At 35.7% G+C, this 12593-nt stretch overlaps 2 protein-coding genes and 1 non-coding gene across 4 annotated transcripts; 1 reads left to right on the forward strand and 2 right to left on the reverse strand.

The window, feature by feature from the left end:
• Positions 1-3533: 3533 nt before the first annotated feature.
• LOC147274066 (Disease resistance protein (TIR-NBS class)) lies at positions 3534-7655 on the forward strand. The gene is made up of 2 exons (XM_086257615.1): positions 3534-3878; positions 4497-7655. Exon 2 carries the CDS (start codon positions 4557-4559, stop codon positions 7563-7565), a length of 3009 nt encoding a protein of 1002 aa, XP_086113741.1. The 5' UTR covers positions 3534-3878; positions 4497-4556; the 3' UTR covers positions 7566-7655.
• An 878-nt stretch (positions 7656-8533) lies between these two features.
• On the reverse strand, positions 8534-8605 carry TRNAT-UGU (transfer RNA threonine (anticodon UGU)). Its single transcript has one exon. It is a non-coding gene; the product is annotated as a tRNA-Thr (tRNA).
• Positions 8606-9194: 589 nt separating this feature from the next.
• Positions 9195-12493, reverse strand: UBC5 (ubiquitin-conjugating enzyme 5). 2 transcript variants are annotated; one of them, XM_086256137.1, is made up of 6 exons: positions 12337-12493; positions 12142-12221; positions 11448-11562; positions 11245-11297; positions 10955-11083; positions 9195-9635 (listed from the first exon to the last, which is right to left on the reverse strand). In XM_086256137.1, exons 1-6 carry the CDS (start codon positions 12378-12380, stop codon positions 9505-9507), a joined length of 552 nt encoding a protein of 183 aa, XP_086112263.1. In that variant the 5' UTR covers positions 12381-12493; the 3' UTR covers positions 9195-9504. The 2 variants fall into 2 exon arrangements, with proteins under 2 accessions (XP_086112263.1, XP_086112264.1); XM_086256138.1 differs by lacking the exon at positions 12337-12493 and having other exon boundaries at positions 11448-11672.
• Between the last annotated feature and the right edge of the window lie 100 nt (positions 12494-12593).

The following is a 12593-nucleotide window of genomic DNA, read 5'->3' on the forward strand; positions in this document are numbered from 1 at the left end:
TTATAATAAGCTTTTGTCCGTTGAGTAGCTACCAAACATTAGAATTGTTTATATATATCCATTTCATATACTTTGAATACTTGTGTTGTGTTCACAAGCTGTCTACAATATTTATGTGGGGACAATGTGATGGGGTAGTTGTGGATTTGTGTTCAACCCCATTTCAAACATAAAAGCTCTCTCTCTCTCTCTCTCTCTCTCTCTCTCTCTCTCTCATTTTTGCAGGTGTTGCAATCTAAGCCTTTGATAGCATTAAGAATAATGAGGTGAGCAGATCACAGCTCTACATTCGTGTGTGGTATCACATGGAAGCATGTGCTCACAAGAAGTACCAAAAGAGTGTTTTGGACTGATGTTGAAAGAGCCAAATCCACTATGATTTTAAGTCAACTAGAAGAGTCTTTGGTGCTGGATAGTGGATAGACATATATGTTACCTTATGTACTACATTAAATGATTCATGGAGCAGAGATAATATAACGTGTGAGCTACATACATAAAAATATTGGTGTGCTTCGTTTGGAGTAAATTAATAAAAATTCTCCATTACTTGCCAAAAAACAAACCCTATATTTTTGCTTGAAAACGATTTGTAAAAAGTAGTTAATGTATAGTTCGAATGGAATGGAAAGGACATCAATGTGTCATCAAACAAGTACCATAGAGTTTAACTCTAGTTCTGGTCCCTGGAGGCTCATAACTCGAAACCAAAAGAAAAGTGAAGAAAAAATAGTTGATATTTTTAAGGTGAAATGGCATTTTTTGTCCACTCGGAGTAATATGTCCAAAATGCCACTCGATCACGTGGGAAACAAATCATATTTTCCAACAATAATTTAAACAAAGTTAATAATTTGGACTAGATTGATATCATATTGGAAGTACAAAATTAAAATTGTCAAAATTAAAATAACATGATCAAAGTGAAAATTTCATGAAAGTATATAGACCAAAAATATCATTTGGACTATTTTGAATTCAACCTAATACCAACTCACTATTAATTTAGTAATATTTATGTTATCAATGTTAGAGAAGAGGTACTAAGTTCAAATATTCCCTCCTCGCCTAAAATAGAAAACATACTTGACACGGTGCAAAAAACACTTGAGCTTTCACCTGTGATTCTAATGAGAATTAATTGTTTTCAAACTATATATAACAAAATGAAAAATGTATCATGTCATGTTTTGTATTTGTGTGGTTTAGATTAAGTGTCTAATAATATAACATATCAAATAGTTTTGAAAGTAAAAAATCCATTATTATTTATAATTAATATTTCAAAGTGTTTTCTATTGTAGGAACAATTAGCATAATTATGATCCAATTAAAGAAAACACTTAGCCAAAAGAAATCACTCTAATAAGCTAGAAGGGATGATGTGCACCATTAATTGCTTGCAGAGTTTTCCCAGAAAGTAGCTAGATAGCCTGCAAGTTTATGTTTATGCAAATGCATTGGGGTAAAAGGAAATGTAGTATATATATAATATATATATATATATAGTACAAAACAAATTAACCAAGCCATAATTGCCCTTTGTTTGTTTTTTTCTTTTGAACAGAAACAATAATTACCATATTGAATCAAGAAGATAGATTTGGTATATCATGAATATCCACAAGAATGCTGGTCATATCATATGACACACTTCTTCCCAATCAGGCATGCATACCAATTGCCAAACCTGGCAATATTTTCTACCACACCACACACCACATCAAAATTAAAGGACATGTTTTCAAAATTAAAGGACATGTTTTTGGAGCCATGTGTTTTGTGGTTGTACCATGTTCTGCCCCACATTGATGATGATGACGACGGTGGTGGTGGTATAGATTTTTATAAAATTAATGAATCTAACCCTTTTCACATCCCAGGGTCTTCTACATTGTTGCATTTACTGATTGTCAAAATCAAAACCTTGCTATTGTCAAAACAAAACAAAACAAAACTTTGCGCCCTTTGGCTTTACTTTCTAATTATGCTCCATGAGCTTTCCACCAAATTAACATCATTTGCACCTATATCCTATTACCACAATACTCTCATCCAATTTTCTCAAATACACCACAATTTCCCACATTGTATCTATATGACTATATTGGGTTCATTCTTCCTTCATTCATCTTTAGCAACAAATTAGAAGAACAAACAATAATTATTATATACATGTTAAACAATGATTTGGTGATAAGGAGAAATGACTCATTACATGTGAAGTGTCAAAAGTAGTTGCGTTAATTGGCAAAAGTAGTGGCTTAGAGCATGTGCAAGAAACTCTTCAAATTTTAGTCTTTAAAGTTCACTTTGTTGACCTATGTGTCAATTTGAAAAGTTAAAATTGAAAAGTTAAAATTATTCACTTTAAAAGGCGTTTCAAATTTAAACAATATTTGACTTTATCTCTTTTTAAAATTAATATTTTAATAATAAATTTGATTTAAAGAGCCTAATTCACTCTTCAAATTTGATTAGTTGATATTGGGTCCCTATTTTCAAGAGTTTGTTGGAGTAAATTACACAGCAAATGGATCTGTTTGAGATGTTCTTAGGTGCGAACAACTACTGATAATATGGTAATTAATATAACATATCAACTATTAAATAGATTATAGATATCCATAAAATTAACAAGAATGAATATAACTCATTTAATTTAACTCTTAAGACCCACTTTTATTACATATGTAGTACACAAAGTGACATTTCACAAGATCTCACAAGACCGTATGTTTAGTTTCACAACTAAAATTTCTTTTCAATCAAATTGGCTTTCAATCATGTCCATATGAGTCAAACAGAAAAGAAGTAACACTAGAGTCCCTATCTATTATTCTAAATTTTAATTATTAACTAATGCAAAATGACAATTTCTTACTGAGTTACTTCTAACAAAAAAAAAAATCTAGATTAAACTCATAAGCACAACTGCACAAGTTGAAGTTCTTAACTTCTAAGCAAGACTTTGTAGTTTGTAACTTTGTACTTTGTACAATACAATGTTGTCTAAATAAAAAGTTTAAAAACCTCCCCTTTTCACACACCCACTCACTGTCCCACAGGCCACAGCTAGCAACGGTGTGAGTGACCAAAACCGAATCCAAAAAGTTGAAAAATGTGAATCCAAAACCCCAAAACTGAGTGTATTTTTCTGAAAAAAATTTCACAGCAGCAATAAAAGGGGAAGGAACATGGAGCCTACCAGGCATTACCTCGTCAGATCTCTTCTTTGGGCCCCATCTCTTTTGCTCACTCCAACGGTGTTCCTTTCCCTTCAGACCACTTCCTCAGTCTCTCAGACACACCCACACTGACTGACTTTTAGAGAGAGAGAGAGAGAGGTATACAGAGAGAGAAACAAGGTAACCCAGTTTCGTTTCGTTTAGTTAGGCATTGAAAAGAGTGTGTGTATTGAACTGTCTCAGAGTCAGAGACCCTCTCCGATTTTTTATTTTTCTTTTTCTTTTTCTTTTTGCTCTTTAAAAGCTAACCCAGTTCGAGCATTCACTTACTTTCACCCAAAATCATCTGTCTGAAAATGGTATAAACCCAAATGTCAAATTTCAATTGCACACTGAGTGCATTGTCAAAACTTTCTCTTTTCTGAATGCAAAATCTTGGGGAGGACTTTGGCTTAAAGATACTTTCCTTTTCATGTTTTTACCTTTATGGTAATTACATATTTCTATGCTTCAGCTTGTTTCTCTCTCTCTCTACAGGTTTGGTTTTAACTTCATTATAATCGTTCCAGTGATTTGAGTTGCCCAAATTTGAACTTTCTGGGGCCTTATCATTCATTGCAAGGAACTGGGTTGTTTGATTTGGACCCAAAAGATGGATTCTTTGACACTATTCTTTAGATTTGAATCCTGGTAAGTATTCAGATCTGAATTATCAAAAAAATCTTTTTCTATCCCATTCTGTATTATTCTAATTTGATTATTCGAGCAGTGGTCCTTCGTTTCCGAGCTTATATATATATATATATATATATATGTATTAAAGAGTTGCATTTGGATCTATAATGCCTCAAAAACCATCCTTTATCAATGTTCTTATACTTTGTTTCTTCGATTTTAGGAAGTGGGTCTCTGTTCTAGTCTGTATAGAGATAAATAATACGTTTCAATTAGGTTACATAGACCCCAGAAGCTTAAGTTTGGGGAAGTTTTGGCTTCCAGTATTTTTTTCTGCCTATTTTAGGTATTGACTTTTTAGTTTTGATATATCGTTTGCTTCTATAGTAGATATCTTTTAGTTTTACATTGTGTGTAGTGTGAACTTTTGGGGTTCCATTGTCTTTTCCTGTAGAATATATAAACCGTTCTTCCACTGTTATAGTGCAATTTGTCACTGGAATGCTTTTCTTCGTTTCTTGACTACTAAAAACGATTAATATGGAAAGGGCATTCAATTTTACGGGTATTTAAAAGTTCTTTATATGATATATGCAATTTTGCAACTGATTAAAGCCATGTCTTCTATTTCAGAGTGGCTCCATGTGGATGCACTGGATTTGATTTATTTGGGAAGTGGGAAATTTTGTAGATATGGATATTGGAGAAGATAGCTCCAGGTTCAGTTCCTTACGGGCTACGACATCAAGGAATATGTCGTCAGCATCTTCAACATTCCTTTCAGCAAATCAGTCGCCCTTCTTCTCCCCAAGATCACCATCTTGTCAACTGTCTGAATCAACAAGGTCTGAGGCTCCATGTGACAGCATTCGTTTAAGTACAGATCCCCTTAGTTCCAGCTCTGGAATTCCAGACCTTGAATCTCTAGTAAATGTCAGATATGCCTTGTCAAACATGTCACCAGCCCCAGCTGCTTCTGTTTCAAGCGATTTTCAAAAGTTTGACCATGTATCTTCCTCAATGGGCATTTCTAGCATCCCATCCAGTCACAGCCATGCTCGTGGCCATGATTATTTTGGGCAAAGAGAGAGACAGAAAAAGCACGGGAGAAGCAATGGAATCTCATATACACCAGGTGCAGTTTCACTGACCTCTAACAGACTGAGGAGCTGTGATGTCTTCATAGGTTTGCATGGCCGTAAACCTTCTTTGATGAGATTTGCTAATTGGCTTCGAGTTGAGTTAGAAGTTCAAGGGATGAGTTGTTTTGTATCTGACAGAGCTCGGTGTAGGAACTCTCGCAAACATGGAATTGTTGAGAGGGCCATGGATGTTTCTTCTTTTGGGATTGTCATCCTAACAAGGAAGTCATTCAGAAATCCATATACCATTGAGGAACTACGATTTTTCTCAAGCAAGAAGAACTTAGTTCCAATATTCTTTGATTTGAGTCCAGGTGATTGCCTTGTGAGGGATATAGTTGAGAGGAGAGGAGAGCTGTGGGAAAAACATGGGGGAGAGTTATGGGTTTTGTATGGAGGGCTGGAGAAGGAGTGGAAAGAAGCTGTTCATAGCCTCTCTCGGGTCGATGAATGGAAATTGGAAGCTCAGGATGGTAACTGGAGAGATTGTATATTAAGGGCTGTGACATTATTAGCAATTAGACTAGGGAGGAGAAGTGTTGTAGAGCGGTTGACCAAATGGAGAGAGAAGGTGGAGAAAGAGGAGTTCCCTTTCCCTCGAAATGAAAATTTCGTTGGTAGGAAGAAAGAACTGACTGAGCTAGAGTTCATACTTTTCGGCGATGTCACTGGAGATGCAGAAAGAGATTATTTTGAGCTTAAGGCTAGGCCTAGGCGAAAGAATTTGACGATTGGGTGGGGTAAGAGCAATTCATTTGACGAAAGGCGGAGGGAACGGAAATTGGAGATGAGTAGCAGAAAAGGAAAAGAACCAGTTGTGTGGAAGGAGTCAGAAAAAGAGATTGAGATGCAAAGCACTGAGCTTGCTGAAAGACAGCGCCAATCAAAAGATTCAAAACCAAAAAGTGGTGGAAGATATGGAAGGAGGAAAAGATCAACGAAGATTTTGTATGGGAAGGGGATTGCTTGTGTTTCTGGGGACTCTGGAATTGGCAAGACAGAGCTTCTTCTTGAATTTGCTTACAGATATCACCAGAGGTACAAGATGGTTTTATGGGTAGGAGGGGAAAGCAGGTATATTAGGCAGAACTATCTGAATCTCTGGTCATTTCTAGAAGTTGATGTAGGGGTTGAAAATTGCTCAGAGAAAAATAGGATTAAAAGCTTTGAAGAGCAGGAAGAGGCAGCCATATCTAGAGTACGCAGAGAGCTCATGAGAAACATACCATTTTTGGTGGTGATTGATAACTTAGAATGTGAAAAGGATTGGTGGGATCACAAACTTGTGATGGATCTTCTTCCCCGTTTTGGTGGAGAAACACACATAATAATATCCACACACCTTCCTTGTGTGATGAATTTGGAGCCCTTGAAACTCTCATACTTATCTGGGGCAGAGGCAATGTCACTAATGCAGGGTAGTGTAAAAGAATACACAGAAAATGAAGAATTAGATGCTTTACGGGCCATTGAGGAGAAACTGGGTCGGTCAACTTTGGGACTTGCAATTGTTGGTGCAATATTGTCTGAACTGCCCATACTTCCAAGTAAGCTGTTGGAGACCACTAATAGAATGCCCTTAAAAGATTTTTCATGGAGTGGCAGGGAGGCTCATTCATTGAGGCAAAACACTTACCTTCTGCAACTCTTCGAGGTGTGTTTCTCAATTTTTGATCATGCAGGTGGGCCAAGGAGCTTGGCAACCAGAATGATCCAGGCAAGTAGTTGGTTTGCACCAGCTGCAATTCCAGTTTCTTTACTGGCTCTAGCTGCTCACAAGATACCACAAAAGCATCAAGGGACCTGGTTATGGAGAAAGTTATTGCATTCTTTCACTTGTGGTTTTACTTCATCATACACCAAAAGATCAGAAGCCGAAGCAACTTCCATGTTGTTAAGGTTTAATCTTGCTAGAAGCAGTACCAAGCAAGACCATATCCATTTTCACGAACTCATCAAGCTTTATGCTGGCAAGAGAGGAGTGACTGGAGTTGCACAAGCTGTGGTTCAAGCTGTCATCAGTCGTGGATCAATATCTCAACACTCACAACATATCTGGGCAGCATGTTTCTTGATATTTGGATTTAGTCATGACCCTGTAGTTGTTGAGCTTAAGGTGTCAGATCTATTATACCTTGTAAAGGAAGTGGTTTTGCCTCTTGCAATACGGGCATTCATTACGTTCTCTCGTTGCAATGCTGCTCTAGAACTCCTGCGCCTATGCACCAATGCCCTGGAAGCAGCAGACCAAGCATTTGTTACCCCAGTTGAGAAGTGGTTGGATAAATCACTCTGTTGGAGGCCCATCCAGACTAATGCTCAGTTAAATCCTTGCCTTTGGCAGGAACTTGCACTGTCAAGAGCCACAGTGCTAGAAACTCGGGCAAAGCTAATGCTAAGAGGAGCGCAATTCGACATAGGTGATGATCTAATTAGGAAAGCTGTTTTTATTAGAACTTCAATTTGTGGTGAAGATCACCCGGACACCATATCTGCTCGTGAAACGCTTAGTAAAATCACCAGGCTTCTTGCAAATGTTCAAATTCATACTTCACCATAGGTTCTATATTTTTTTTGTAAGCAAATTTACTCTAGAATTTATACAGAGTCTGAAATAAAACAGTTGTATACCATCCAGAGAGATTTTCTATACCAATTTTAAGTCTGAAAGAGATCCATTGTTCTTGTTATTCTTGTGTGAATAACATATGTCTGCCTCATCTTGACTTGGTTTAATTGGTGATTATAACTTTGCAACTGGGACTCAACAGTTGACAAAGTCTATCTTAATTTGAACTGCATGCAGCAATCTTGAGGCTTTGAGATACTCTCAAGTCTCAAGTGGTGGTTTCAAGATTCATCCAGTTTAAGATTACCTTGCAACTATCTTATATCTAAATCTACGTTTGAGTTCTCAAGACCATGTTATACAACTTATACTGATGCAAGGATCTTGTCAACTTCAGTACATATTTATGATTACCTTAAACTACGTCAATGCATGTGCAGGGTGATCTTGCCATTTAAGTTAATTGGTTATATTAACTGGTAATATAGAACCAACTTATGGATTAGTGATAACTGTGATATAAGCTGGTGTACCATGAATCATAGTTTTTGTTTAAAAAAAATGATAAGTTAACAATTTATTTATTTTCTTTATATTAGCTTAGTATTTAGTAGCCAAAGTATTTTTTATTCTTATTTCTTTAATCTAATGAGCTAATGGGGGATTCTGGACCTCGTGGTCAGTATTGAACGATGCACTAAATAGAAATTTGGGAAATGAACAATTGGTCCATCACTGATATTATTCCAGTAGTGTCTCAGGTGTCAGTTTTTCACCAATTGTCACCAATCCATCCCCTTTTGTATGATTGATTGCTTGTAAAAGTGTACTTCTCAGTTTAACTGTGTGATGTGATGTTATTTTGGTCTGTCAAGGACGCAAGGCTGTCATCAAAGTTGAAACTTTTAAAATTAATAGAGAAAGAAAAAAAAACTAAAGAAAAGACGCAGAAAACATATTGCCCTCACGCAGGATCGAACTACGGACCTTCAGTTTACAAGACTGACGCTCTACCACTGAGCTATAAGGGCTTGCTTATTTAAGGTGAAACCAATTATGGTTTTAACGTAATTTTATCCTTATCCATCTCACACTGTTTAAGCCATCCATTAAATTCTGGAATACCCTTAAATCTCAAATATAATTTTTTTTTGGCTTTCTTTGTTAGCTAAGGATGGTGATGATTAAATTGTAACTAAAATTTTTATTAAAGAGAAATGGTATAAAACAAAATGGAAGTTATTATAGAAGCATTTTATTTTGGAGTTTTCTTTTTATCCGTATATTATAGAAAATGGATTGGTTTTCGCGTTAAATCAAAATTTTCAATTCTAATATGGCTGTGCACCTTTTCACATTTAATTGATGCAAATTGGAGAATATGTAGATTTTATAAAAATGCACTTTAAAGGTGCGTTGTTGATTAATTAGGATTACCTCCCGCTCAGCCTTAAATCTGCAGGCATATTAGTAACAAACTTTTTAAGGTTCCCATTGTAGAAAAGGTTGGATTGTTCTGTAACTTCTGTTCCCTTATGTAATCCAAGTTCAAAGTAACTTGCCAAAAAATGGTCAAAGTGGTGTAACCATATGTACTCTCCAATAGTTTGCTAAATATGCTGACATCACAAAGGTATTTTCATATCATTCAACCATTAGGGACCAGAATGTTCAACTTCTTGCATGTGTGTGATGCATATGCAAAGCATAACATGACCAGTTTCAGACCCAACAACAGTAAATGAATATTTAAAACAATAAATCATAGTTGATTAATTTACACAACCACCATGCACAATAATGACTTAAAGGGCAGGAATTTTTCCATAAGCCCTCATTTTTGTTTGGCTTAGTTTTCCATGCATGAGCAGAATAGAAGAACATCATGTACAAGTACAACAGACAATCAATGGGGCCAGCGTTTATGCACTTAAGGATCAGCTTGCCCTGCAATTCCCTCGTCGCTGGAGTCATAATCATCTTCACTCAGCTCCTCATCACTAGAATTCTCCTCTGGGGCAGCCCCTATATCTTCTGGCTTTGCATATTTCTCACAGAACTCTGTAAATAATAAGAACAATCAGCAAAATATCCACAAGAAAAAAGGACATAAAGCAGAATGATATACAGTGAAATACGGCATCAGGCTAATGAGAAAATTTAAGTATGGATGTCTAGAGCAGTGATATTATGACCTATTATTTGCTGCTGCAAACTCATTAACCTATAAATGGCTACTTATTTATTACAGACGAATTTGTATGCATGACACAGGGCTACTTAAGACTCATGTTTTTAGTACTCATATTTGATCAAATGCTGATTCTATAGATCTCTAATTTGCTGCAACTTCAACATTGAAGACCCAAAAAACATGAAATTTTAAGCTCTCTAATTCCAAAAACCACATTTGTGACATCCAAGACATCAACCACTTGGGCTTCAGGCAATACATTCTCTTCGGGGCCCACCAACTTCAATTTCTTGAATGGCAATTTCCATCAAGTGGGAAAGCAATATTCTCATCACCTGTTCAGCATCATCATCCCATGGCTAGATTCAAACAAAATAAAATTACATTGCCACCTCTCTGTTATTTTAGGCATTAACAAATTTCTCCAAAGAATACGTTAAATTGTGCTGAAAACAGCCACCAACTTTGATCCTCAGTGAACTAATTATTTCAGGACAGACAAAATTGGATTACATCTCCCAAAACCTTTGCAACTGCAACCATTTTCCCATTAGATACAGTAACTGATTGTATCTTTTGAGCAAATCCCTCTAATCCAATTAACTGTAACATTAGAATGGACAGTAATATCTGACCCTCAAAGTAGAAGATATCTTCAATATTATTATTTTACATTTTCAAATTTTAAAATGTATGCAAGGTATAGAAATTTCAAAAGCATACACATAACAACTAATATTTACAATATATTTGCACATGACTTAATTTGCTAAGGAGTTCAAAGCTTCAAAGAGAATACATGGTGTTATTTTACAACTGGAGTCCTTTTAAAGTCATATTAAAAACGCCTGAAACACAGCTATTGATTAAAACTCAACTAAACCTTGACATCTCAAATATTTTCAATAGTAAAGACTTCCACTTAATTTGACTAGCATACAGTATTTCTTAACAGTTTAAACCAAAATTAATGTTTAAACATCACAGATTCATGACCTTCAAGTGCTTTCTTAAACAGATTTCCAGTTAAGAATTCAACATCTTATGATTCCTGCAACTAAGGCTGTATATGTGGACAACAAGGAAAAGAAAAAGGAACTAAAAGAAACTGTCAAGCATGTCAGATGGACCATGTAAGAGAGAAACAATATATACTTGAATTACAAGAGTAGTAAATGATTACTACCTTTTACTCTTTGATCATAAGCAGTACGATCACGCATCATTAAAGCAGCAGCCTCTCCATTCAATGGATCTGATGGGTTGGGATATAAAAGAAGTTGGGGAAGAAACACTTCAAACACATTAACCAGGTCTGATACAGAGTTAAAACAGAAAAGAAGTGAATCATTGTCTCCTCAAGGTAATAGCACTAGTCATAAAGTAAGAAAACTACAAAGTACAAATGGAAGTATCTTAGGTCTACACATAAACCATATCAATTATACATGTACAAGAAAATGTGCATAGACCTACCAAACATGGGGCTCCAAGTCTGGTTGATAACATCTAAACAAACTGATCCAGACCTGGAACTCAAAAAAGCACCACCATTAGCCAGACTTAAGTACAAGTACAAACTTTGCACTATGCTCGCATTTTACAAACTATTCCTTAAGAAAGCAAAATACAACTAGAACAAAACCAAAGTAGCGAATTTTCAGCATCTGTCAACTCACATTTCATCAACATTTGGGTGGTAGATTTTGTTGACAAAGCCAATAGATGGAGATTTGTAAGGATAAGCATCTGGTAGCTCCACCCTTATCCTCCACACACCTCCTTGATAAGGACCTGCCACATTCCATCCAGAAAAAAAGGAAAAAAAAAAAAAGAAAAGAAAAAACCCACCTTTCATTCAATATCCAAATTACCCAGAAGCAAAAGTACCTATAAACTTCGCCCTGTTGAAGAAAACAGTAAACAAAACACTTGCAGCCCATTTATGCACAAGTAGGAGAGAAAAATCTACGCTAAATTCTAAAAAATCACATCCTAATCTAAATTGATAGAATTCACAAATTTGAACAAACATCAGTAGCCCAATTACTTAATTCAGAAAACTTGAGTAAACTCCCAGAACAACAATTACATACTTAGGGTTCAATCCAAAACCATAGTTACATGAAATAATTCAGAGAATAGATATGTGGTCACTGGTCAGCAGTAGCTTAAGTATATTCTATCCAAAACAAAGGCAAATCAAAAACACAAAACAGCTTTCACATGGTCAACATAAAAGAACAGAGCTTCAAGGCAGAAAAATGATAGAACCCACCAAAGAGAACACCAAAATTAGCTCAAAATTAAACAAGGAACACACACAGATCACAACAAAATGGGAAAAATCAAACATGGGTACAGATGATTTACTCTCTTTGGGTCCATGAAAATCCACATAAAACTCTTGCATGCCGTCATTGATCATCTCCACCTTGTAATCACTCATCATCCTAGTCCATCCATACCAACCAAAACCAGACAGAACAAAAACAAAAGTAAATAATTGAAATTAAAAGAAAACCAAAAACTAATTTATAAAATGTTTATATATTTGAGAAAATATACAGTTTCATCAAATCCATCTCGCGGCGTTTGCTTGGCGAAGACATTTTTTTCTTTTTCAGCTTTTGGGTAATGGAAATGGTGAGAGGCTGAGAAATGTACAGAGCTTTGTTCACAAAAAGAATTCGGACGTATATATTATGAGAGAAATACGATGATGGAGTATTATGGACTATATATACGTGCAAACAAAAGTCGGCTACTCTGCAGTAAATAATAGTCCAGTAAATTTCTCAACTTACTGTTAGTGAATTTCTCGA

Source organism: Dryas octopetala, chromosome 9 (assembly GCF_963921425.1).
Source record: "Dryas octopetala chromosome 9, drDryOcto1.1, whole genome shotgun sequence".
Lineage (NCBI taxonomy): Eukaryota > Viridiplantae > Streptophyta > Magnoliopsida > Rosales > Rosaceae > Dryas > Dryas octopetala.

Bases quoted from the DNA above. Each gene is read 5' to 3' on its own strand.
- UBC5 (XM_086256137.1), bottom strand. From the start codon at position 12,380: ATGTCTTCGCCAAGCAAACGCCGCGAGATGGATTTGATGAAACT. The intron at 12,222-12,336 runs GTATATTTTCTC...TGGATGGACTAG, and splicing joins GAGATGGATTTGATGAAACT to GATGATGAGTGATTACAAGG. The intron at 9,636-10,954 runs GTAGTAATCATT...TATTATTTACAG, and splicing joins TTATGATCAAAGAGTAAAAG to AGTTCTGTGAGAAATATGCA.
- LOC147274066 (XM_086257615.1), top strand. From the start codon at position 4,557: ATGGATATTGGAGAAGATAGCTCCAGGTTCAGTTCCTTACGGGCTACG.